Source organism: Salmo salar, chromosome ssa06, assembly GCF_905237065.1.
Source record: "Salmo salar chromosome ssa06, Ssal_v3.1, whole genome shotgun sequence".
Taxonomy (NCBI): Eukaryota; Metazoa; Chordata; class Actinopteri; order Salmoniformes; family Salmonidae; genus Salmo; species Salmo salar.
Window position 1 is genome coordinate 61,774,249 of NC_059447.1, and position 23,516 is coordinate 61,797,764.

Here is a 23,516-nt window from a genome sequence, read left to right on the forward strand (position 1 = left end):
CTCTTATCTGTTCCTATATGTACACCACCGTTCAAAAGTTTGGGGTCACTTAGAAATGTCCTTGTTTTTGAAGGAAAAGCAAATTTTTTGTCCATTAAAATAACATAAAATTGATCCAAAATACATTGTTAATGTTGTAAATGACTATTGTAGCTGGAAACAGCAGATTGTTTTTATGGAATATCTACATAGGCGTACAGAGGCCCATTATCAGCAACCATCACTCCTGTGTTCCAATGGCACATTGTGTTAGCTAATCCAAGTTCCTCTGTCCAGTGTCTGTGTTCTTTTGCCCATCTTAATCTTTTATTTTTATTGTCCAGTCTGATATATGGCTTTTTCTTTGCAACTCTGCCTAGAAGGCCAGCATCCCGGAGTTGCCTTTTCATGTTGACGTTGAGACTGGTGTTTTGCGGGTACTATTTAATGAAGCTGACAGTTGAGGACTTGTGAGGCGTCTGTTTCTCAAACTAGACACTCTAATGTACTTGTTCTCTTGCTCAGTTGTGCACCGGGGCCTCCCACTCCTCGTTCTATTCTGGTTAGAGACAGTTTGCGCTGTTCTGTGAAGGAAGTAATACACAGCATTGTACGAGATCTTCAGTTTCTTGGCAATTTCTCGCATGGAATAGTCTTCATTTCTCAGAACAAGAATAGACTGACGAGTTTCAGAAGAAAGTGCTTCTTTAATCAGCACAACAGTTTTAGCTGTGCTAACATAATTTCAAATGGGTTTTCTAATGATCAATTAGCCTTTTAAAATGCTAAACTTGGATTAGCTAACACAACGTGCCATTGGAACACAGGAGTGATGGTTGCTGATAATGGGCCTCTGTACGCCTATGTAGATATTCCATTAAAAATCTGCTGTTTCCAGCTACAATAGTCATTTACAGCATTAACAATGGCTACACTGTATTTCGGATCAATTTGATGTTATTTTAATGGACAAAAAATTTGCTTTTCTTTCAAAAACAAGGACATTTCTAAGTGACCCCAAACTTTTGAACGGTAGTGTATATACAATCAAATTGACACGGAAACATGAAACCAAAGGATTAACTCAAAGCAATAATATGCATTCAATTCATGAACAATTATTAACTGTCATAAGAAGTCGTTACTGTACCTTCAAGCCATGGATGAAGTAAAGCATGATACAATAAAGACGTTGTTTTGTCAAAGGGGGGCTTTGGTTGAAATGGCAAGTCTGCATACATGAAAATAGTTCGAAGAATATTACGAATGCTAAACATATTCAATTCTCAAACACGTGTTCAACCCTCAAAAGGCTGCTGCTGTTGTTGCATCATCTTTCTGTAACGTAGGATGATCTGAATAGTACACAGGACAAACGAGTCACGGATGCCTTAAAATACTGATGAACATCACACAAAAACATGAAATACTTTAAACCAGGGGGAAACACATAGACAGCAGCATCCGATCAATGAGGCTTCAGATAACAATACCCTTGTTCAGCTATCGGGTTATTGCAACGCCTCTCACACATCACTACCTAACGGCCACTACAGACAGACTGGGTAACACTGACAAGCTGTTACGGCGCCCTCACTTCACCAAAGAAACCAAAGAGGTTCCTGGGTCTGCAGCAGCTGAGTCCCTCAGTCATCGAGCTGGAGATGATATTGCCTGGACCATGTGATCACTGGGTATTAGGACTGTCGATCTGTCTGGCCTAGTTCTGGGCAGCCAGGCAGCCACGCCAGAGTGAATCCATGTTAGTGACATAGCAGGAAGGCAGCACTGTGTCAGGGCTCAGAGGCTCCAGAGCTGAACACTGCCTCGAGCTTCACCGCCATGCAGGGGAGAAACAAAGGAGCGAGCAACGGAAGATCACACAGTGACATAAACTGACTGTATCCCTGCAGCCATCACAAAAGCTTGATATCATATATAAGTAAGTATACATTATACTGTATCTTAACTTCCAGCATCCTAAAATAAGATATGAGGAAAATAATATCTATATCTTTTAAATAGTGTATCTAAATTGGTTTTCAAGTAGGTATGTGCTGTAGTGGGCAACATCTCTCCTATTGAAACAGATCGCTTCAAGATAATCCTTGAATAGAACACATTTTTGGAATCACATGACACAGCCACAACACCGTTACCTCTTCTGAGCTGAACCAATAGCTGATACTAAATCATTTCAATATATGAGACATTTGTCATGTTTTCATGGTTACTGGCAGTTAACCCACTGATCCCGGTAGGCCTTCATTGTGAATAAGAATTTGTTCTTAACTGACTTGCCTAGTTAAATAAAGGTTAAATGTAAAAAATAAAAATAAAACATTATTAGAACATATCCCGAGCTGCACTTGCCGGTTTGGAAATGTTAAATACTGTACCAAAAGCCCCCAGCTTCCAATCCCCTTTAAGCGTGATTTCCCATCAACTTCCGGTGGTACCACTTTTATCACAAAATATTTCACGAGAAGCACATACAGAATATTAACAGCAGTCTTTACATGTTTTCTTGTCACAACGACTCCACCATCCTCCTAGTGTTTAGATCAGAAGTGTATTTACAGTTTTGAATTGGCACATTTGGACCTCCACCATTAGCTTCTCTTCCCTTTTTGTTTTTAGAAATATCTCTCAAAATGCCGGCTTTGCCCGTCATTATGATGCTAGAAGAGGTTCTCCTCGTGCTCCAATCTCTTCCCTCGCATCGTTATGTCTCTGTGTTCTTTTTGTTTGTTTGAGGGAGCATGGGAATTCTCTCCCCTCTGTCTGTCTTTTTGTCTGAGGGCGATGTTTCTTGGTCTGCTTGTGTTGTCGAGCCGTACTTTAGTCCAGCGAGAGCAGCGGCTGCATGTTCTCCTCCTCGCTCTTCACTTTTTCTGTCCGTTTAAGCACTCCGGGCTCCACCACCGACTGGGACCTGTGGATATGAATAAAAGATGACTGGCATCAGAGAGGCCTGTGTTCATTGAAGCACTATCACTGAGGACTTCTCACCTAGTACAAAGGAATGGGATGCAAAGGTGCGAGCACCAGAGAACCCTTGCATCCTGCAGAGCAGGTAGCACACAAAGGAATCTTACAAGGTCATAGACGATTGGTTTCATAAATGCATCCCAAAATCCCCCCAGCATAAATTCTTTTAGGAGGCCTCGGGTCACGTGCAATACCCAAAAACACAAAAACGCACACACACATGCACGTGCAAACGAAACATCAAACATTCTCTTCCCCTAGAAATGTTGTTGTCTTGTATAGTACATGAGCCCGAAAAGGTCATTTGATCACAAAATGTCACCCTCAGACACTGCTCGAACCTATTTCGGATGTATTTCTCCAATAGAAACCTAAGCTGCTTTTGGGGGAACCGGAGTGATCATTCGTCATGCGGAAGTCTGGTACAGGTTGGTCTCCTGTGTCTGCCGTGACGGACAAACATTCATAGGACTGATGAGGATTACTAAGAAAACAACCAGAGCTTCAATCACCTGTGGCAAAAAAAAAACACCCACAAACAAAATAAAAGAGATGATTGTACAGTATTTCCACAGGGGCTGAAATGGCCTTTGGAATAGTAACTAGTAGGATCCTGTCAGCCTCAGTGAGCTTAACATTTAGAAGTTCATAAAGCTACTGCTGCTGCTAGCAGGGACCTATGTAATTACTGCAGCAGTGAACAGTGACGTAAAACAGATCTGCCTTGGAGTCAGTCCACCACTCACACACACACATCACAGTCATACAGTTCAGTATGGCTGTGTCATTATGGGGTGGCCATGATACAGCGGCTCATCATTCAGAGCATATGGTTCTCCAACAGTGACTCATAGACAATTTTGCTATTTTTTAAATCAAGTAATGGATAAGGCAATGTTGGTGTATATATCGCAGCGTAAAGTGGGGAGCTGAAAGCCCCGATTAAAATAAGTCCCTTCAGATCATATGGCTGCAGGTGATTTACAGCATTACGTTCACCATATATCAGGCCTCTGACCAAGATGCTATGATACACCAATCAAATGCTTCTGTCACAGATACAGGCCAGATCAGGGTAAAAGAGGGCTTAGGTAACAATAGGAATAAAGACATTATTAAATGCTTTTATGTCCTTCATGAATCAATGAACATCCCATACAGTACCTTATCTCTCATTGCTTTGACTGCTGCGTCAGTGTATTGTCTTGGTAAGCAGAAATGTCATTGACAGTACATTTCACTGATAAAAATCTGCTGAACCAAAACATTTTTTTTTTTTACAAAGGATAATGTGCTGTGCATGGGGGAAGAGCATGTACTTTCTCTCCTTCAGTCACACACACACACACACACACACACACACACACACACACACACACACACACACACACACACACACACACACACACACACACACACACACACACACACACACACACACAAGAAAAAAAGGGGAAAAGGACATTGGATAGCCTAATATTCTCAAGGCAAGAAGGCCTTCATGACAATGTCATATGTCTATACAGGTTCAGTCAGAGGGTTGTGTGTGGCAGCAGGAGTGGAACTGAGCTTATTGCCGAAGGTAAAACTCCATCACTTCTGTTCATGCTCCAGAAGGTAGCTAGCGCGGTAGCTAGCGCACTCCATTGAGTGCAGATCAGAGCATCATTTTCATCCATTTTGCCTAATGCTCATTTCATGAGCCAGTAAGTGGGTAGAGACAGCCCTGAAGAAACTCACCTGAGACAAGGGACTGTCACAAAGGCAAACTAATGTCACCATGCCTAACTTATTATTTCTATAAAACATACAAAACTATCTGCCATGGAGGATTTCAGAAACTAAACCACTCACCTGAACGAAACACTGAGAACAATTTCTCTGAATAGGTTTCGCATTTTGAATAGTGAATACATATTATAATATCCAAGTATACCATTTCCTATGCTTATGTCTAAGAGCTACCCCCCTGAATAATGTTGGTGAGAGGCCTTTAGCACACAACACACAAACCAGAATAAAGATATCTGTGCTCTTTACTCCCGTGTTGTGCAATTTAATGAAGGATTACTCCAACTGTAGAAAATCAATAATGTGTTTTCCATGTATCTTATAGGTCTAGGAATCCCTAGTTATGTCCAATTTCTGCCCTATTTCTGTGGTTATTACATGAGCCATATACAGTACTTTATGATACACCTGGAAGAAAACGCATCAGCTATGACATATCTGACAGACTAACACGTCCGTTTCTTAGAAGACACCTCTACTTTTATCTCATATGAAGACACAACACACAATCTATCACACTGACACACGCGAATAACATGAGTCTAGACGGACCTCTTCATGGCTCTGGGAGACAGGTCTTTCTCCAGGTCTTTGACAGACAGGGTGTAGGACTCGGGGCAGTACTCTGTCTCCTCGTCATAGGCATGCTCCAGAAGGGTGCGGGCCCAGGTGCCCATGTCGTAGGGGGGCATCATCCCACCCAGCTCAGAGGGCAGGATCTCAGGGTGCATGAGCTGGTGAAGGCTGTTCAAGTTGTTCCCATGCATGAAGATCTGGAGAGGGATGGACATAACAACAACACAACATTGACACAGATAGATAAATGAGCATATACAGTCTAACAGCATGCAAAAGTCTACAGTATGTTAGAGAGGATAGGTTCGCTATTGTGAAAAGCTGACCTGAACACTGTTTATATGACCACGGCTATTCAGAAGGCTATCATAAATGACGCTGAACACATTGAACCTACATTCATTGGTTATACTGTACAGCAACACAGTTGACCCGGTGGTCTCTGTCGAAAAGATTTTTCGTTATGTTCCCTCAACAACAAACTCTCCTCCTACCCGTTTTCTCGTCTTGTCCTTCAGAAAGGGGCGTATGACGGTGTAAAGGGCGTGGATGTACCACGGCTGGTTCACAAAATGGATTCCTCCGAACCTGGCAGGGAAGCTGTCCTGAGGGCAACAAAGAACACAAATACACTCACTATTCTGCCTGTTGGTATGGTTACTAACTTAATTTTGATTTGTTAATTTTATTCTATTCAAATCACAGTATGTCAGAGGAGAGTATGTTTTAATGAGAGTGGATTTGAACATTGTTATGTAGAATGTATATTGAACATCATTAAGTTATTTTTCCATTCCCTTTTCCATCATCTTGACAGGTTTGCATATTGGGATTATGTTAATGTTGCTCATCGAAAATCACCCAGTCCATTTATTTTACTAGCTACTGTATATTGAATTAACATTGAATTGTTCAGTGCTGTTGTCTTCTGGCCAATGTTGCATTGCCATGCAGGTTGGAGACTGGCAGCCAGGGCATTTCTCATAGGTTGGACACTATTCTCATAATGGTCTAATCTCTATGTCATAATGTGGACCCAGGGAGTATGCTGAGATTATATCCTGATATAACAGGGTTGGCTGGCGAGCACCATAACTGGATCTCTGGGGAAACATTTATGTAAATGAGTAATCTGATGATTTAGGGGATTGTCTGTGAGGTGGACACAGGAGGAACACCCAGAGTACACCATGTAACCTAGTGACACAGCCCGGGGGAAACTCTGGCCACACAGGGCCCGCTGGAGCGGGAAATCACCTGGAAAGCTCAAAATACACAATAGTCTCACATAACATTTAACGAGTTGCTAATGGCTCAGTTTCATATGTAAGTGTGGTTTCCATTTGTTCTGAAGACTTTACTGAGGTTTAAGACTGGTGTAATGGTGACCGGTATCATTCTAATTAGCTAATGAAGGTAGTGAATGATGGTGTCGCTAGCTTACTGCAGTTCTCCCTCTTAAATCTGTCCATTATTCATCCATATTCATCAGGCTCGACATTTAAGATCACAGACATGACTGTCATAATGGAGTTTTCCCCTCCCACGCTGTTAATTCTTCATTAACGCAAGCCGTGCTCTACCTTTCTACCGAGCAGAATGTACACCTCCACTGACTAAGCCCGGCAATCAACTCATATCGCAATACAGATACAGGGGATACTAATTCTTTCTATCACACTTTCAGACAACAAGTTGAAGTGCCAGAGGGTGTTCTTGTCGTGGGAGATAGATCTTGCCTCTTGGCTATGCATATGGATTTTTAGAAAGTTTGCAGATAAGCAGATGGCTGTTCTTTTTTAAAACAGGACAGTAACGGCTTCATGTGCACATGTAGTCCTGGAAGCCCAAACAGAAGGATCCTTACACCTTAATCCTTTTACACACAGGTACTGTGATCACAGGGATCAGGGTGTTAAGAGTCCATTGTTTGTTCAGGATACTCGTCATCGCCTTCAGTGTGGCTAGCATGTGTCTGAGAGAGAAAAGAGTCATGTACTTTGATGGCAAAGATGACAGAACTGAGCTTTAAGGCCTCTTTCTGTCTCAGAAATGGACAGCCTCTGTCGCCACGGTGATGCTGAACAGCTGGGTTAGTGTCCCTTGGCCTGGCTGCAAGGACACCGGGCGGTCCAGAGTCTGGCACCAGCGGAGCCGCTCACAGTTTTCTGGCACAAGATCTGACACCAACGAACAGAGACAGCTGACAGTGGACAGGAATAGGGCAGAGGTCCGAGTCGCCTCACCCGACCAAATCTCCCAGGCTGCCACAGCCTGGAGTATGTTCCTGAGAGCAGCATCAGCCTGCCTAATATTCGTCCCTCCTGCTTTGTGATCCATCCGACAGCTTTGACTAGGATGAAGGCGCCATCTGCATTATACATGAAACACAAATCAGAATACATGATGGAGGCTCTGTCTTCCTCTGGTTGTTGGTAGTGGAAGTGGATTGATCTGTACCCCTAGTGTGATGTTGGGGGAATGAGAAAGGGGGAAGGGAAGAGGGAAGGGGGAAGGGGGAAGAATAGAAACCACCTCCGCCCTCATTTATTTATTTATTCAAACTACAAGATACTTCTGCTGCTGCTTAATTTGGGGAGGACAACCTCCAAAATTGTGAGAGCATGAAGCCCAACTGTGATCATGTGTTCATGTTCCGTGCTGTTGGCTTCAGATGTTTGGATGTCATCTGCTTTTTTTAGCTGATCCGTTTCAAGTGACATTAGCCACCTAAGATGGATGTCCGCATACGCGGGAATCTAATTGGCATAATAAAATAATCCCCATAACATCCATCAGTTTAAGCTAGAGATATCTGCATTGGATGCGTCGCAATCCACCACATCTGCCGACGTGGCACTTCCGCATCTGCGGTGAAAGGTGACAGAGCTAGAGCGGTGTTTGTCAGACTATGAGAGGTCCCGAAAATCGGTCTTCTCACAAAATTGTCTGGAGCATCTGAACGGTTTGGCCTATAAAACTATTATGGCCCCTCGAAGAAAGACGAGACTCTCACAAACACGTACAGTACCAGTCGAAAGTTTGGACACACCTACTCATTCAAGGGTTTTTCTTTATTTTTACTATTTTCTACATTGTAGAATAATAGTGAAGACAACAAAACTATGAAATAACACATATGGAATCAAGTAGTAACCAAAAAAGTGTTAACCTCTCTGGGCTAGGCGGGACGAATTCGTCCCACCTACGCAACAGCCAGTCTAATCCAGTGGCGCGATTTTCATATACCTTAAAAATCCTATTACTTCAATTTCTCAAACATATGACTATTTTACAGCTATTTAAAGACAAGACTCTCGTTAATCTAACCACACTGTCCGATTTCAAAAAGGCTTTACAACGAAAGCAAAACATTAGATTATGTCAGCAGAGTACCAAGCCAGAAATAATCAGACACCCATTTTTCAAGCTAGCATATAATGTCACAAAAACCCAGAAGACAGCTAAATGCAGCACTAACCTTTGACGATCTTCATCAGATGACAACCCTAGGACATTATGTTATACAATACATGCATGTTTTGTTCAATCAAGTTCATATTTATATCAAAAACCAGCTTTTTACATTAGCATGTGACGTTCAGAACTAGCATACCCCCGCAAACTTCCGGCGAATTCACTAACAATTTACTAAATTACTCACGATAAACGTTCACAAAAAGCATAACAATTATTTTAAGAATTATAGATACAGAACTCCTCTATGCACTCGATATGTCCGATTTTAAAATAGCTTTTTGGTGAAAGCACATTTTGCAATATTCTAAGTACATAGCCCAGCCATCACGGGCTAGCTATTTAGACACCCGGCAAGTTTAGCACTCACCAATATCAGATTTACTATTACAAAAGTTTGATTACCTTTTGTTGTCTTCGTCAGAATGCACTCCCAGGACTGCTACTTCAATAACAAATGTTGGTTTGGTCCAAAATAATCCATCGTTATATCCGAATAGCGGCGTTTTGTTCGTGCGTTCCAGAAACTATCCGAAATGGTAAATCAGGGTCGTGCGCATGGCGCAATTCGTGACAAAAAAAATCTAAATATTCCATTAACGTACTTCGAAGCATGTCAACCGCTGTTTAAAATCAATTTTTATGCCATTTTTCTCGTAAAAAAGCGATAATATTCCGACCGGGAATGTCCATTTAGCTAAACAGAGGAAAGAAAACAAAGCTTCGGTCGACGCGGGCACGAGCCTGAGTCTCACAGTACTGTAACCAGCCACTACCCAAACGCGCTACTTTTTTTCAGCCAGAGCCTGCAAAGCCACGATTCAGCATTTTGCCGCCTTCTGAGAGCCTATGGCAGCCGTAGGAAGTGTCACGGTACAGCTAAGATCCTCACTCTTCAATAAACAGAGACAAGAAGAACGACACCTTGTCAGACAGGCCACTTCCTGCATGAAATCTTCTCAGGTTTTTGCCTGCCATATGAGTTCTGTTATACTCACAGACACCATTCAAACAGTTTTAGAAACTTTAGGGTGTTTTCTATCCAAAGCCAATAATTATATGCATATTCTAGTTACTGGGCAGGAGTAGTAACCAGATTAAATCGGGTATGTTTTTTATCCAGCCGTGTCAGTACTGCCCCCTAGCCCTAACAGGTTAAACAAATCAAAATAAACAAATCAAAATATATATTATATTTGAGATTCTTCAAGGTAGCCACCCTTTGCCTTGATGACAGCTTTGCGTACTCTTGGCATTCTCTCAACCAGCTTCATAAAGTAGTCACCTGGAATTCATTTCAATTAACAGGTGTGCCTTTTTAAATTTAATTTGAGGAATTTCTTTCCTTCCTTAATGCGTTTGAGCCAATCAGTTGTGTTGTGACAAGGTATGGGTGGTATACAGAAGATAGCGCAAGTCCCTACTATGGAAAGAACAGCTCAAATAAGCAAAAAGAAACGACAGTCCATCATTACTTTAAGACATGAAGGTCAGTGAATACAAAAAATGTCAAGAACTTTGAAAGTTTCTTTAAGTGCAGTCGCAAAAACCATTAAGCGATATGATGAAACTGGCTCTCATGAGGACTACCACAGAAAAAGAAGACCCAGAGTTACCTCTGCTGCAGAGGATACGTTCATTAAAGTTACCAGCCTCAGAAATTGTAGCCCCAAAAAATGCTTCACGGAGTTCAAGTAACAGACACATCTCAACATCAACTGTTCAGAGGAGACTGCGTGAATCAGGCCTTCATGGTTGAATTGCAGCAAAGAAACCACTACAAAAGGACACCAATAAGAAGAAGAGACTTGATTGGGCCAAGAAACATGAGCAATGGACATTAGACCGGTGGAAGTCTGTACTTTGGTCTGATGAGTACAAATTTTAGATTTTTGGTTCCAACCGCCGTGTCTTTGTGAGACACAGAGTAGGTGAATGGATGTTCTCTACATGTATGGTTCCCACCGTAAAGCATGGAGGAGGTGTGATGATGTAGCGGTGCTTTGCAGATGACACTGTTAGTTATTTATTTAGAATGCAAGACACATTTAACCCACATGGCTACCACAGCATTCTGCAGCTGTACGCCATCCCATCTGGTTTACGCTTAGTGGGACTATCAATTGTTTTCAACAGGACAATGACACAACACACCTCCAGGCTGTGTAAGGGCTATTTGACCAAGAGGAGAGTGATGGAGTGCTGCATCAGATGACCTGGCCTTCACAATCACCCGACCTCAATCTAATTGAGATGGTTTGGGATGAGTTGGACCGCAGAGTGAAGGAAAAGCAACCAACAAGTGCTCAGCATATGTGGGAACTTCTTCAAGACTATTGGAAAAGCATTCCAGGTGAAGCTGGTTGAGAGAATGCCAAGAGTGTGCAAAGCTGTCATCAAGGTAAAGGGTGGCTGCTTTGAAGAATCTCAAATATAAAATACACTACCGTTCAAAAGTTTGGGGTCACTTAGAAATGTCCTTGTTTTCCATGAAAACATACATGAATTGGGTTGCAAAATGAATAGGAAATATAGTCAAGACGTTGACAAGGTTATAAATAATTACTTTTAATTGAAATAATAATTGTGTCCTTCAAACTTTGCTTTCTTCAAAGAATCCTCAATTTGCAGCAATTACAGCCTTGCAGACCTTTGGCATTCTAGTTGTCAATTTGTTGAGGTAATCTGAAGAGATTTCACCCCATGCTTCCTGAAGAACCTCCCACAAATTGGATTGGCTTGATGGGCACTTCTTACGTACCATACGGTCAAGCTGCTCCCACAACAGCTCCATAGTGTTGAGATCTAGTGACTGTGCTGGCCACTCCATTATAGACAGAATACCAGCTGACTGCTTCTTCCCTAAATAGTTCTTGCATAGTTTGGAGCTGTGCTTTGGGTCATTGTCCTGTTGCAGGAGGAAATTGGCTCCAATTAAGCTCCATCCACAGGGTATGACATGGTGTTGCAAAATGGAGTGACAGCCTTCCTTCTTCAAGATCCCTTTTACTTTGTACAAATCTCCCACTTTACCACCACCAAAGCACCCCCAGACCATCACATTGCCTCCACCATGCTTGACAGATGGTGTCAAGCACTCCTCCAGCATCTTTTCATTTTTTCTGCGTCTCACGAATGTTCTTCTTTGTGATTCGAACACCTCAAACTTAGATTTGTCTGTCCATAACACTTTATTCCAATCTTCCTCTGTGCAGTGTCTGTGTTATTTTGCCAATCATAATATCTTCTTTATATTGGCCAGTCTGAGATATGGCTTTTTCTTGCAACTCTGCCTAGAAGGTCAACATCCAGGAGGCGCCTCTTCATTGTTGACGTTGAGACTGGTGTTTGCGGGTACTATTTAATGAAGCTGCCAGTTGAGGACTTGTGAGGCGTCTGTTTCTCAAACTAGAGACTCTAATGTACTTGTCCTCTTGCTCAGCTGAGCAACTCCTCTTTCTATCCTGGTTAGAGTCAGTTTGCGCTGTACTGTGAAGGGAGTAGTATACAGCTTTGTATAAGATCTTTAGTTTCTAGACAATTTCTCGCATGGAATAGCCTTCATTTCTTATAACAAGAATAGACTGACGAGTTTCAGAAGAAAGGTCTTTGTTTCTGGCCATTTTGAGCCTGTAATTGAACCCACAAATGCTGATGCTCCAGATACTCAACTAGTCTAAAGAAGGCCAGTTTTATTGCTTTTTTAATTAGAACAACAGTTTTCAGCTGTGCTAACATAATTGCAAAAGGGTTTTCTAATGATCAATTAGCCTTTTAAAATTATAAACTTGGATTAGCTAACACAACATGCTATTGGAACACAGAAGTGATGGTTGCTGTTAATGGGCATCTGTAAGCCTATGTAGATATTACATAAAAAATCAATAGTCATTTACAACATTAACAATGTCTACACCGTATTTCTGATCAATTTGATGTTATTTTAATGGACAGAAACAAGGACATATCTAAGTGACCCCAAATTTTTGAACGGTAGTGTATATTTATCACTTCATTGGTTACTACATGATTCCATATGTGTTATTTCATATCTGTTGTTCCATGTAGTGAATCTGTTATTCAGTGCGATTGTATGGGCTAATAGCAGTAAGGTCAAAAATCATTTTTCATCAAATAACTTCTTTTGTTATTTTTTTTTATACTTCAAGGGGTCTTAAAATTCTTATTCAAATAGCTAAATGATCCTTTGATCTCTTAGTGGCTGTGATGTCACAGCTTAGCCTCCTGATGTCCTTTTGTTGGATATCTAGAAGTTTCCTGATGTTACATCGCAGATTTTCCCAAGCAACTTAAGCTAGAGACTAGAGCTGAGGTTCAAGGGGAGTCCATCTGGCATCGACTGCTGATGGGACATTCCCTTGCATTGCAAAGAGCCATTTATGGCAATAGAAGCCTATAAAGCCAAGCTGTCAAACTCATCAGTGAACACTGATGAACACATACTGGCAAAATCCCAGAATGATGAGCTTACAAACTGTCACGTCCTGACCATGGTAAGCTGTTATTTTCTATGGTAGAGTAGGTCAGGGCGTGACAGGGGGGTTTATTCTATGTTTTCTATTTCTATGTTGTTATGTTCTAGTTTTTGTATTTCTATGTTGGTTTGTTTGGGATGATCTCCAATTAGAGGCAGCTGGTCCTCATTGTCTCTAATTGGAGATCATACTTAAATAGGGGTTTTTTCCACCTGGGTTAGTGGGAGATTATTTTTGAGTAGTGTTTGTTTCACCTGTGTCACGGTTTGTTATTTTGTTTATTCAGTTTATTTATGTATTGCATAGTTTCACAGATTAAATAAGATGTGGAACGACACACACGCTGCACTTTGGTCCGCTCATTCCTACGACAACCGTGACACAAACTGTGTTGTTCCACAAGGAGTCAACGGTATACACTGATGACATGTTATTTGTCTACCAAAACCTGCTGATTAGCCGATTGCAACAGTGACTATCATTTGATCTTGGCAGAGCCCCACCTGTTTTGAGCCCCCCAAAAAACAAGATGTACATGCTAAAAACGCCACTGATAGCCTATAATATGTAAATCATATTTGATTTTTCAATCTGGGCTTCTTCCGCTACTGTTGATGTTGAACATTATGGCATGCGGCTCTCATGTCTCCCCGTTCTTTTTTTAGAAGCTGATGAGCCCATCTTTTCCTGGCTTGACGAGCTCTCTAAATTCTGCTCTGCTCCTGTCAGGAGTCATTGATAAAGGATGAGTGAACTCATCCTGCGGTGAAAATGAAAAAAATAAAACGTACATATAGCAGAGCCCTTTTTAAAAAGGAAACGTAGCCTGAAGTGAAGATGCTACTTTGTTATATCTCTTTACCGGAATCAAACCTCTTCATGTGCACTAGTTTAAAAGCAGATTACAGTAAGCAGCAGCATTATCCTCGGGGAAGGCTTTTGATTGAGAGCCACGTTAAAGTACATTTAAAATGACAAAACCATTGCACATTCTCTGCTTTCTTTGAAGAGATACACCCTGGAATTAACACATTTAGTCATGGTAATAGAGAGGAGAAAGGAGAGACACAGTCACAAATGATAGGTCACGTCAATAGCAGGAGACACTTTATCTGCACCAGCCAGATACGGCCTGCTTTACTTAGCAGTGCGAGTGAGGGATGAAGCTCCACTCATTGGCTAGTCCAATCCTGTTGCAGACCAGACCGGCACAGTTCTGCTGCAGGAGAAACAACAACACAACTCCAGAGTGAATCGGAATCTGAGGCAAGCAGAATAACAATTCGTATTCCTCTGCCCCTCGTTCCCAGGTATGTGTGCTGCTGTTTCCTCAGCCAGCCGAGAGTATCCTGGATGGGGCTGTGGGATAGGAGCCAGTGGAGCTGAACATCCAGATGGGAGATTCACAGTCAGACAGCCAGATGGAGGGAGTACTTTGTTTGGACTTGTTACGTGTGTAATGCACTGTTGATCACAGCATTGAATAATCCCTGACCTCTCATGAGGAAAGGTTCCCTTCTTCTGAATCACACTAAATGTGTTAACGGAGTGAATCTGTGAATATTATACAGACTTCTTGCCCTCGATAAAAGTCCAGACTTGACAGAGGGAGGGTAAAATCCATTTTTGACAGCTTTTGGGTATACTTTGACTGTGGAGATAAACGCATAGGAAAGGCTCTAGTTCATGACTGGATTCCATACGACATAAATACAATAGAGCGAGATCCCTGCGTTATCGACAAGCTTGGAGAACCATGTTGAGCGGTTTACTGCTTTCAACTCATCCAGCCTGTGGGTGGGCTTAATAAAATATGCAGTCGATGGGATACAGTACATCAGAGCTCAGTGAGGTATTCATAGAATGGCATTAGGATCCGGTCAGTATTCTTCTGCTGGCCTTTTCACCACTTCAGTAGAAAAGGACGGACACTTTGTTTAACCCCTTCAAAGCTCAGTGGGTATTTCATCAATCTGTAATGACATTACTGGCTATGGATGAATCAAACCTTCATAGCTTCTATCCAAACAATACAGAATCACTGAGTTGGCTAAGGATACTGACCAATACAAAAACCTGTCTTCTTTCTTTTTCTCAGTGGATTGTAAGATGCATTTGTCTAGGAAAAGGTTTTTTTCTCCCTGAAGTACTACCTACACATAATGTGTACAGTAGCTACAGTATGTAGAAGAGCATTGATAGATGAGAGACTCTGACTGGACAGCTAATAGATATGCAATCCGAGGGATATGGATGTTAGATAACAAGGGGAAAAGACACATACAGAGATAACATCTTTTTGTCAATCGAACAAGTCGCAAGGGCATTCAAAGATTAGGCAAAACCCAAGTTAAATCCCAGCAACAACAAAAACAATCGAATAAACCTAGTGGTCAAAATAGTCCATCAAATTATCCAGCACTTTCATTCTCAAGCATAAAGCCATAAAACCTATTTATACTACATCACTTCACAAAAGTACTTTCCTAATCCCAAGCCTCAGACAGAACAGCGTATAATGTCGGGCCTCAATGCACAAAACACGCTTGTCTGCTGCTACTGAAACAAGTCTATTAGCCATATGCAGAAAAATAACACATTTGGGAAATTCATCTTTCTACGTATTTGAAAAAAAATGTCAGTGCAGTATGAATACTTTATAGAGTGCTAATAAACTGAGCTCTGAAGATAGCTCCAAGCATGAACATCTCGCAGTTCCAATTATTTCACTGACAATGTCCTACTATCATTATTAAAAGTAATGAGAATTTGGCCACATTAAATCTTGTTGCACAAGAGCTTTTGAAAAATGTGTTGCCCTCATATATAATTAAAACTGATGGATTGAGCCTGGCTAAATGGGAATAAACTGTCACCTTTTAAGATGTGAATTAGCACCATTGCACCATGTTACATAATTATGGAGAAACAGGCCAAATCGACAGAGGGACTGACTACAACCCTACATCTGCAGAATTAGGTTAAAGGCTCAGTGCAATCAAAAACTTGATTTCCCTGTGTTTTATATATATTTGCACACTATGCGGTTTGAATAATACTGTGACATTGTGAAAATGATCGTCATTTTAGTGTAAGAGCTGTTTGAAAAGAATGCCTGAAATTACAGCCTGTTTTGGTGGGATTGAGTTTTGGCCTGACTGGTGACATCACCAGGTGGTAAATTAGTTAATAGACCAATCAGAAAGACAGTTCCAAACCTCTCTGCCAATAACAGCTAGTTTTCCATTTTCCCCTCCACCCTCCCAGACAGAAATGGCTATTTGCTAAGAAGCTATTTTTTCTTCTCTTTTTGACCTTTTTAATTTAACTCAATCACACTAAGTTACTTAATTGTTACCCAGAGATGATTTGATATTGAGATATAAAAAAAAAACAGCTGCATTGGACCTTTAATGTAAATAGGTTGAAAAATAGATTCATCCCCCACTCTGTCTAAAACCCACAGAAACAATGTACACATCATCACCCACACTGAGGGAGAATGGCAGAAGTGTTTTTCTCTCATCTAGCAGCACAGCCCATCTGGAGAGTACATAGCATGGCGGATGGACAGGTTGCCAAGGAAACTCATTGTGGGGTGGGATGGGGAGGACTGGTCTGTTGTGATTGGCTGCTGAACACAAGTTATTTCTCTAGACTGATAGGGACAAAAGGCATCGGTAAGACAGAGAGAGAGGGAGCAAAAGGAAACATCAGAGGCTCTAAGATAACAAAGTATAGCTTGGGGAAACCAAGGCCAACATGATGTGTTCTACTCATTCCAAGCATTTGTTTTTCTTGGAATTGATTTGCCAAGAATGTCTGCGCACTGAACAAGTATTCATTTCTTTTGCCTCTTTTGCCAATACACAATGAAATCTCTACTGGAGTTTGTGCTCTGTGTATTAGCCATTCCAACAACAATAGATGTGACTGTCAGTTCGGGAATAAGGAACTCAATTACCACACAGTTAAAATATCCTTATGGGCTATCTTCAGCTTTTCTTTGAATTTCCATTTTTCTGTTCAGCTTCAGAATCTTCCAAAAAAACTGCCAGCAGAGTGTTTTTCATTGTTGCCAGCGGTAGTGTTAAACGGTTTTCATTGTTGTCAGTAGTGTTGAAATTCTTCATGGTATTCTGAACACACCACCCACTGGCAATAACAAATGTACTGCCAGGAAATGATAAACAACCTGAACCAAGATCCTGAAGATCACACACGCACGCACACACGCACGCACACACGCACGCAAATACGCACACATAGCAACACACACGCACCCTGGTGGGCAGCGAACAGTGAGCTGCACCTGGCACAAGTACCAATGATATGTAAGATGGATAGATCATCAGCTACTACATGACCTTCACAACATAATATGAAGAAAAAAAACATCTTGACATGTCTTGGTATTTTCAAAAATCAATAACCATACAGGCAACGAGTGTTAACCTCAGCTGAGAATGAAACCCTAATGTTGAAAGTGCTTCTGCCCTTACTGACAGGCATAGTGACACACATGAGACCCTTAATATCATTACAAAACCCACCAGGGGGCTGCAACACCCAGAGATACTCGCAGTGCTCAGTGTCAAGTGGGCTCACAGATAGGATGTCGCCACTATTGATTACAATAGGAGAAGCTTTTCTCTCTGGCGTTAGCATTATGAGAAGAGGGGTCACATATTGTGTCTGAGGTGGAAAATCCATAGTGGTATACCATACCATGTAATAATATCCTATATACCTTATGAAGTACCTACTATTGTAGAGCTGATGAACATATATGAAATACTGTAGATGAAGTATAAACTCGATCGAATGGAAACAGATTCAGTTGGGGTTTTTCAGTCTCCGACTCAGACAGGGAGGAAAATGTGGCTGATTCCATTAGTTATACAATGTTTCTGTGTGTTTTCTTTTGTTTTCCATTCAAGCGTGTTCCCGCATGATTTGGTAGTGGGCACATTGGGAGACTGAGATACCAATAGCAGTGATCAATTATTCACAGTCTATTCTGTGTCTGGAGAAGCAATGGAATGTGCAACGGCCTCGTCATGGTCCTCCATTGCTATTCAGTCAACAAACCTCTCTGATGATAACTGCCTATGCTCTACATGGTACATTATACACAGCTACACGGGCTACACAGCTAGCCTATCTAAACTTTTCATACACTGGAATTTGAATAATGGGTTACAAGAGGAATTGGCTGACATTCACAAGGACGTTCAGAGAAATGTCTTTATGCATTTGGTTATTAGGCTATAGGCTTAGGCTCCACATCATATTTATATTTTAGTTGGCCAGCTACCAAAGGATCCACTTGGCCAGAGAGCTTGTATTTTTCTCTTCCATTAGAAAGGATTGAACCGGGTCAAAGGAATGCTGTTCGAATTTGAGTCTCTATCACAGGCCTACAATAGAGCCAGCAATCAAAATATGAATATAATGATTTCTTTCTTACGCAAGTCTTTGATTGTAAAGTCGTTTCTGAGAGTACAGAAGAGTGATTATTGAGTGGAAAGTGCTTTTACATTCAAAGAGTTTGTCGCATAACCAAGAGAACGATGAGATAGTTGATCAGAAACAGTTTCTGGTGAAGATTCCCGAGACGTGTCCACCTTCTCCAGTAGGTACACAGGACCATGTGTGGTAAGCGGGTTGAAATGGACCCTGTCTCTAATGTCCAACGCATATAAACTAGCAACAGTAGTGCTATACTTCCGTAAGAACAACGGAGATCTGCACTTCATAAATGCAGCACCTGACAAGTGTCTGGTGTATTCAAAATCCCAAGAGGACAAGATCCCTGTGGCAGGCTTGACTAAGATGATTAAATGTAGCAAACCCATGTAAATTAGGAGTGATCTGGGTAATCTCAGTAAATGGAGACAAGTGTCAAAAGTAGCTAAGAACTTAATCTGAGTCATGTGGAGCCCAGCCAAGAGAAGGGTTAGAAAAATGTTGAGACTGTTACCTGTAGACCTTCTATGGCCAGTCTCAGCATACTCGGTGTTAGTTTGGAGGCTTGCTTGAATGTGAAGTTGCTCCAGTCGATGATCAGGACAAATCCATTCACCTGTAACTCTGGATCTTCTATCATGGACTCCAGCGACAACAGAATAGCTCGCAGTATGTCCACAAATGTATACCTATAGATGTGAGAAAAAGCATTAAGGGACTTTTCTAAGTAGCCTAGATTACAAACATAAGACAAAGTGGTCATTAAGTGATTATTGTGTAATTATTACGTAATAACAAATGTACCAAATAATCTTAGTACTGTAATTCCAGTTAAAATTAAATGTAACCAGCATACCCTTGTTTGGCATTATATACAGAAAGTGACTCTTTACCATTTTCATTCAGGAGAGTAATACAGAGAATCAGATTGGAGAGACAATTTGACTTGTGTGAGTGCGGTTATTGATTAAGTTAATGGCCATTCCTGATGGTATTTTGCTTGTTCATCACATCCTGCTATTGCATGAGGTCTGAAAAGGCTGTTTTAAATGACTCATGTAATTGTCATTGTGACTATGGAGATCACATGAGTGGGCCCCTAAAGTCAAATCTCTGCAATAAAGTAATTTGACTGTATCTGATTTAGACCTTAAATTCAACATTCACTAGTGGGGTGATGATATAATTTCTACTGGCCTGTGCAGCCTAAACTTTTCTCATTGCCTGGCCTGGCCTACATCCATGATACTGACAGGGATTGCCTTTGGGTTCATAGTTCAGTTTGTGGGGATTATGTTTCAGTTATGTTCATAAGACTAGGCTCTAACAAAGCCAATAACACAGATTTGTGAAAAATAAATAGAGGGTCGACAGCAAGCAAACTGTCAAGTGGTGTAAGAGTAGTTCTGAAAAGACAGCTCCCTAATATCAGACGGACATTACCTGCTCTGGTCCCAGTTAGCAGCGAAGAGAATCAGTATTTTCCTGCCATATCTGTCCAAGTTGGTCAACACCCCCGGAAATCCGTCTTTGAGAGCTTGCTTGATGCCCGGATCGGTTGCTTTGAGGTTTTTGAACATATCCAGATTTTGCTGACGATACTCAAAATACTGGGCCAAGAGGCGGAACGCCTCGAAATGGTTAAATTTCCGAGCTCTGAGAAAGCGTAGGATGAAAGCATCGTCTGTCCTAAGAAAGCCAATGTCTGGGCGCGTGATAATCATGTCCCTCACCTCCTGAATGTCCTGATGTGCAGTGTCGGGGTTCTCCTTTAGCTCCACCTTGGCTTTCTCCAGTGTTTCTGGGGACAAGCCGGATTGTAAGTGAGTCATCGTTCTGGCTTCAACGTCCACGGACAATATTGAATGGTAGGTAAAATGTTCCTGTAGATAGAGCCAAAGTCGTCAACAATGAATGCGTCACGTACAGGCCTTTTGAACCTTCTAAATCAGGACCCTAAAATTATAGCCTGACTTCAAATATCGTCCTGCTTCCCTGAGTATGATAGAAGGTGCAAGCAACATAGGCAGTATTCACTTTTTGGACAGCTCCATTAGGTTACCACCTGTACCGTACATTTGACTTCTGTTTCCAAGTTTCTTTTCATACGTCGACATTTATATCTCTCAGTTCAGTCACAATACTGGCTGTGGCTGACTTCCCAAATGGGTCTAAATATGTTGCTGGCTATGTTGAAAGCCTAAACACACAACTGTAAGACAGCCATTATGGTCCATCCCCACCCAAAATACCAATATTACAATTACCATAAAAGCATTACACTATCCAAGCGGGCAGGCAATGCGGCACCCTGCAGCAACTCTTGTCATAACTCTCCTTACCGAAAGCATTTCAATTCAAAATCAGAGAGATGCTGTCACCGACTGCTAGAAATTACAGTCGAAGAATCAAGGCGACATATTCCGTCGACATCCTCACTCCATCCAGCCTGCAGTCTATTTCCATTCTGTGTGTTTGGTACCAAATTGTTTGGATGTTGGACCAACTTCATGTCCCGTTGTTCTGAGCGCCGTGCTGCTCCGGTTCTGTGGTGGAGGCTTTACGTCAAGTGCTACTGTTGCCGTTTAGTTGCTGTTGAAAGTGACTAAAACCATCGCTCCGGTGACACAGTCAGTCTGACCGTCATCACATGGTGGAGGGGGGAGAATCACCCACTCTCCTCTCTCTATTCATCGCACCCAAACACCTGCTCACTGGCTGCTACCAGACCGCATATGGGCTCCTCACTCTGATTTTACATCCGAATTGATGTTGATTTCTACTCTATCCTCGTCTCAATCTGTCTCTCATCATTTTGTGTGGCGTGCATTATTCATTTTATTTTAGGCTGTTCTGGTGCTGTCGCTTATGAAATACATTTTTGAAACGACCGCCAACCTATGCAGTCCCATCATGTTGATGTCATTTAGCATTTGCATTGGGGGGCAATTCTGCATTAGGCTATACATTTTCTTATGGCTATGGCCTACAATTAGAACGGAAAAATAAGTGTCCTCATGACTTATTGGTTAATTGTCTTTCTCTTTACATGTTCCCTCAACTAACGCGAATTCAACGTGAAATCAAACGAAAAGTTGGGTGAAAAAATACAAAATTCTCACATTGATGACTTTTTCCCACGTTGTTTCATTATTGTTATACTTCACATCAAAATGCATACAACGTTGCTACAAATAGACGACACAATTGGTTTGATAGATCTATTTAACTGATTGCAGGAACATCCCGACATGGCCTTTGTTTCAATAAGGTAAATGAATTGTCTTGTGGTGCCCGCTGAACTGAATATACCAACCTGTCCGGTCCAGCATTTGTTGCGTTTGTTGCTCTCTCCCCCTGGACCAAAAAAAATGGATCACAAGATATGCTACACGTTTGCCCACATTCTGCCAAGCTCTGAGAGCGAAAATCAACGGTGAACACTGATGTGGAAGACTTGGCATGCGCACAGGTGCACACACACACACACACACACACACACACACACACACACACAGGGACCCCGTGGCTTAGTGGCCAGAGGTCCAGTCGATGTGATTTTTTTAGCTAACATCCGGCATCATGGCTGCTGATTTGAGCCCTTACAATGATGCGTAAACCTCCCACTGGGCACAGACGTCATTTCAACGTCTATTCCACGTTCAACGAGATTTCCAGTGAGGCCTGTAGGCTATTCTAATTGCCAACCTGGAGAATAATCATAGGTCCTGCATGTTGTTTGAACAAACGTTCTCCTATTCACGAAAACTGGAACCAATTATGCATTGTACCTTGTGTATTTTCTTCGGATTCAGTCACACATTCTGCAAAGCTTGTGTGAGGTTTATTAATTGGTTATTTCGTTTAGTGAATCACAGTGTTGGTTAGCAATCGGGTATGCGGGACGGTCACTCAGTTGCTCCCAAGCTCGAGCCGCCACTGGTGACTAAGTGGCGGGAGATAAGGCGCAGCGCGTGGATCATAATGTCATGTAGCGTGAGGGGCCAGAGAGAGCAGGGGGACTGACTGACTGACAGCTGAGCACCGTGAAAGGGAGGAAAAACAGACTCCCGCGGGAGGTGGAAATGGGCAGCCGATAATTGCATTCTGTTCTGACGGGTGTGTGGAGGAAATCAAATGAATGGACGGACCTGCATAGGAAATGACCTTTGTTGCGAAGGTGCAGCTGTCATTTTGAGGAGCTCGCTCACGCACTGTGAAAATGTCATTTGATCTTTCGACGGTTGATTCCATGATTAGAAAATGGGTAGCCTAAGATGACGTTAAACTCAGTTTGCAGTATTTGTATTGGTGCATGGCATTCAGAATGACATTAGGCTATGCTTGAATAAAATTACCCCCATCCCCCCCAAAAAAATATTTGTCTTGAGCAGTTCTCAGTTAAAACAAGTTAGATATTTACAAAATTCTTAATGGGGAAGAAGACACATATTACAGAGCGTGATCGCAAAGGTGTCATTAAATTAGTCACCACGGCGACCGAACTCTTGTGCTGCCCATGGCGGTTTCAGCACCATGTGAGCGGACAGCGCCTTTGTTGACTCAGCACTAGCGCTGCCGCGTATTTGGAAACTACTGGTTTCACTGGTATAAATGAGGGCGATGTAAGATAACTCATACATTATTTTAGATGTTTACATTGGGGTGTAGATGTAAAGATCAAAACATCCCAACTATACAGTAGTGAGACGAAACAGGCTACTTACTAAACAGCAC

General features: G+C 41.8%; 1 protein-coding gene across 1 annotated transcript; it reads right to left on the minus strand.

Annotated features, from left to right (window-relative positions):
• Nucleotides 1-932: 932 nt before the first annotated feature.
• Nucleotides 933-21,551, minus strand: LOC106607772 (clavesin-2). Its single transcript, XM_014205113.2, has 6 exons — nt 21,122-21,551; nt 20,223-20,662; nt 19,294-19,468; nt 5,832-5,942; nt 5,314-5,534; nt 933-2,914 (listed from the first exon to the last, which is right to left on the minus strand). Exons 1-6 carry the CDS (start codon nt 21,128-21,130, stop codon nt 2,821-2,823), a joined length of 1,050 nt encoding a protein of 349 aa, XP_014060588.1. The 5' UTR covers nt 21,131-21,551; the 3' UTR covers nt 933-2,820.
• Nucleotides 21,552-23,516: the final 1,965 nt, after the last annotated feature.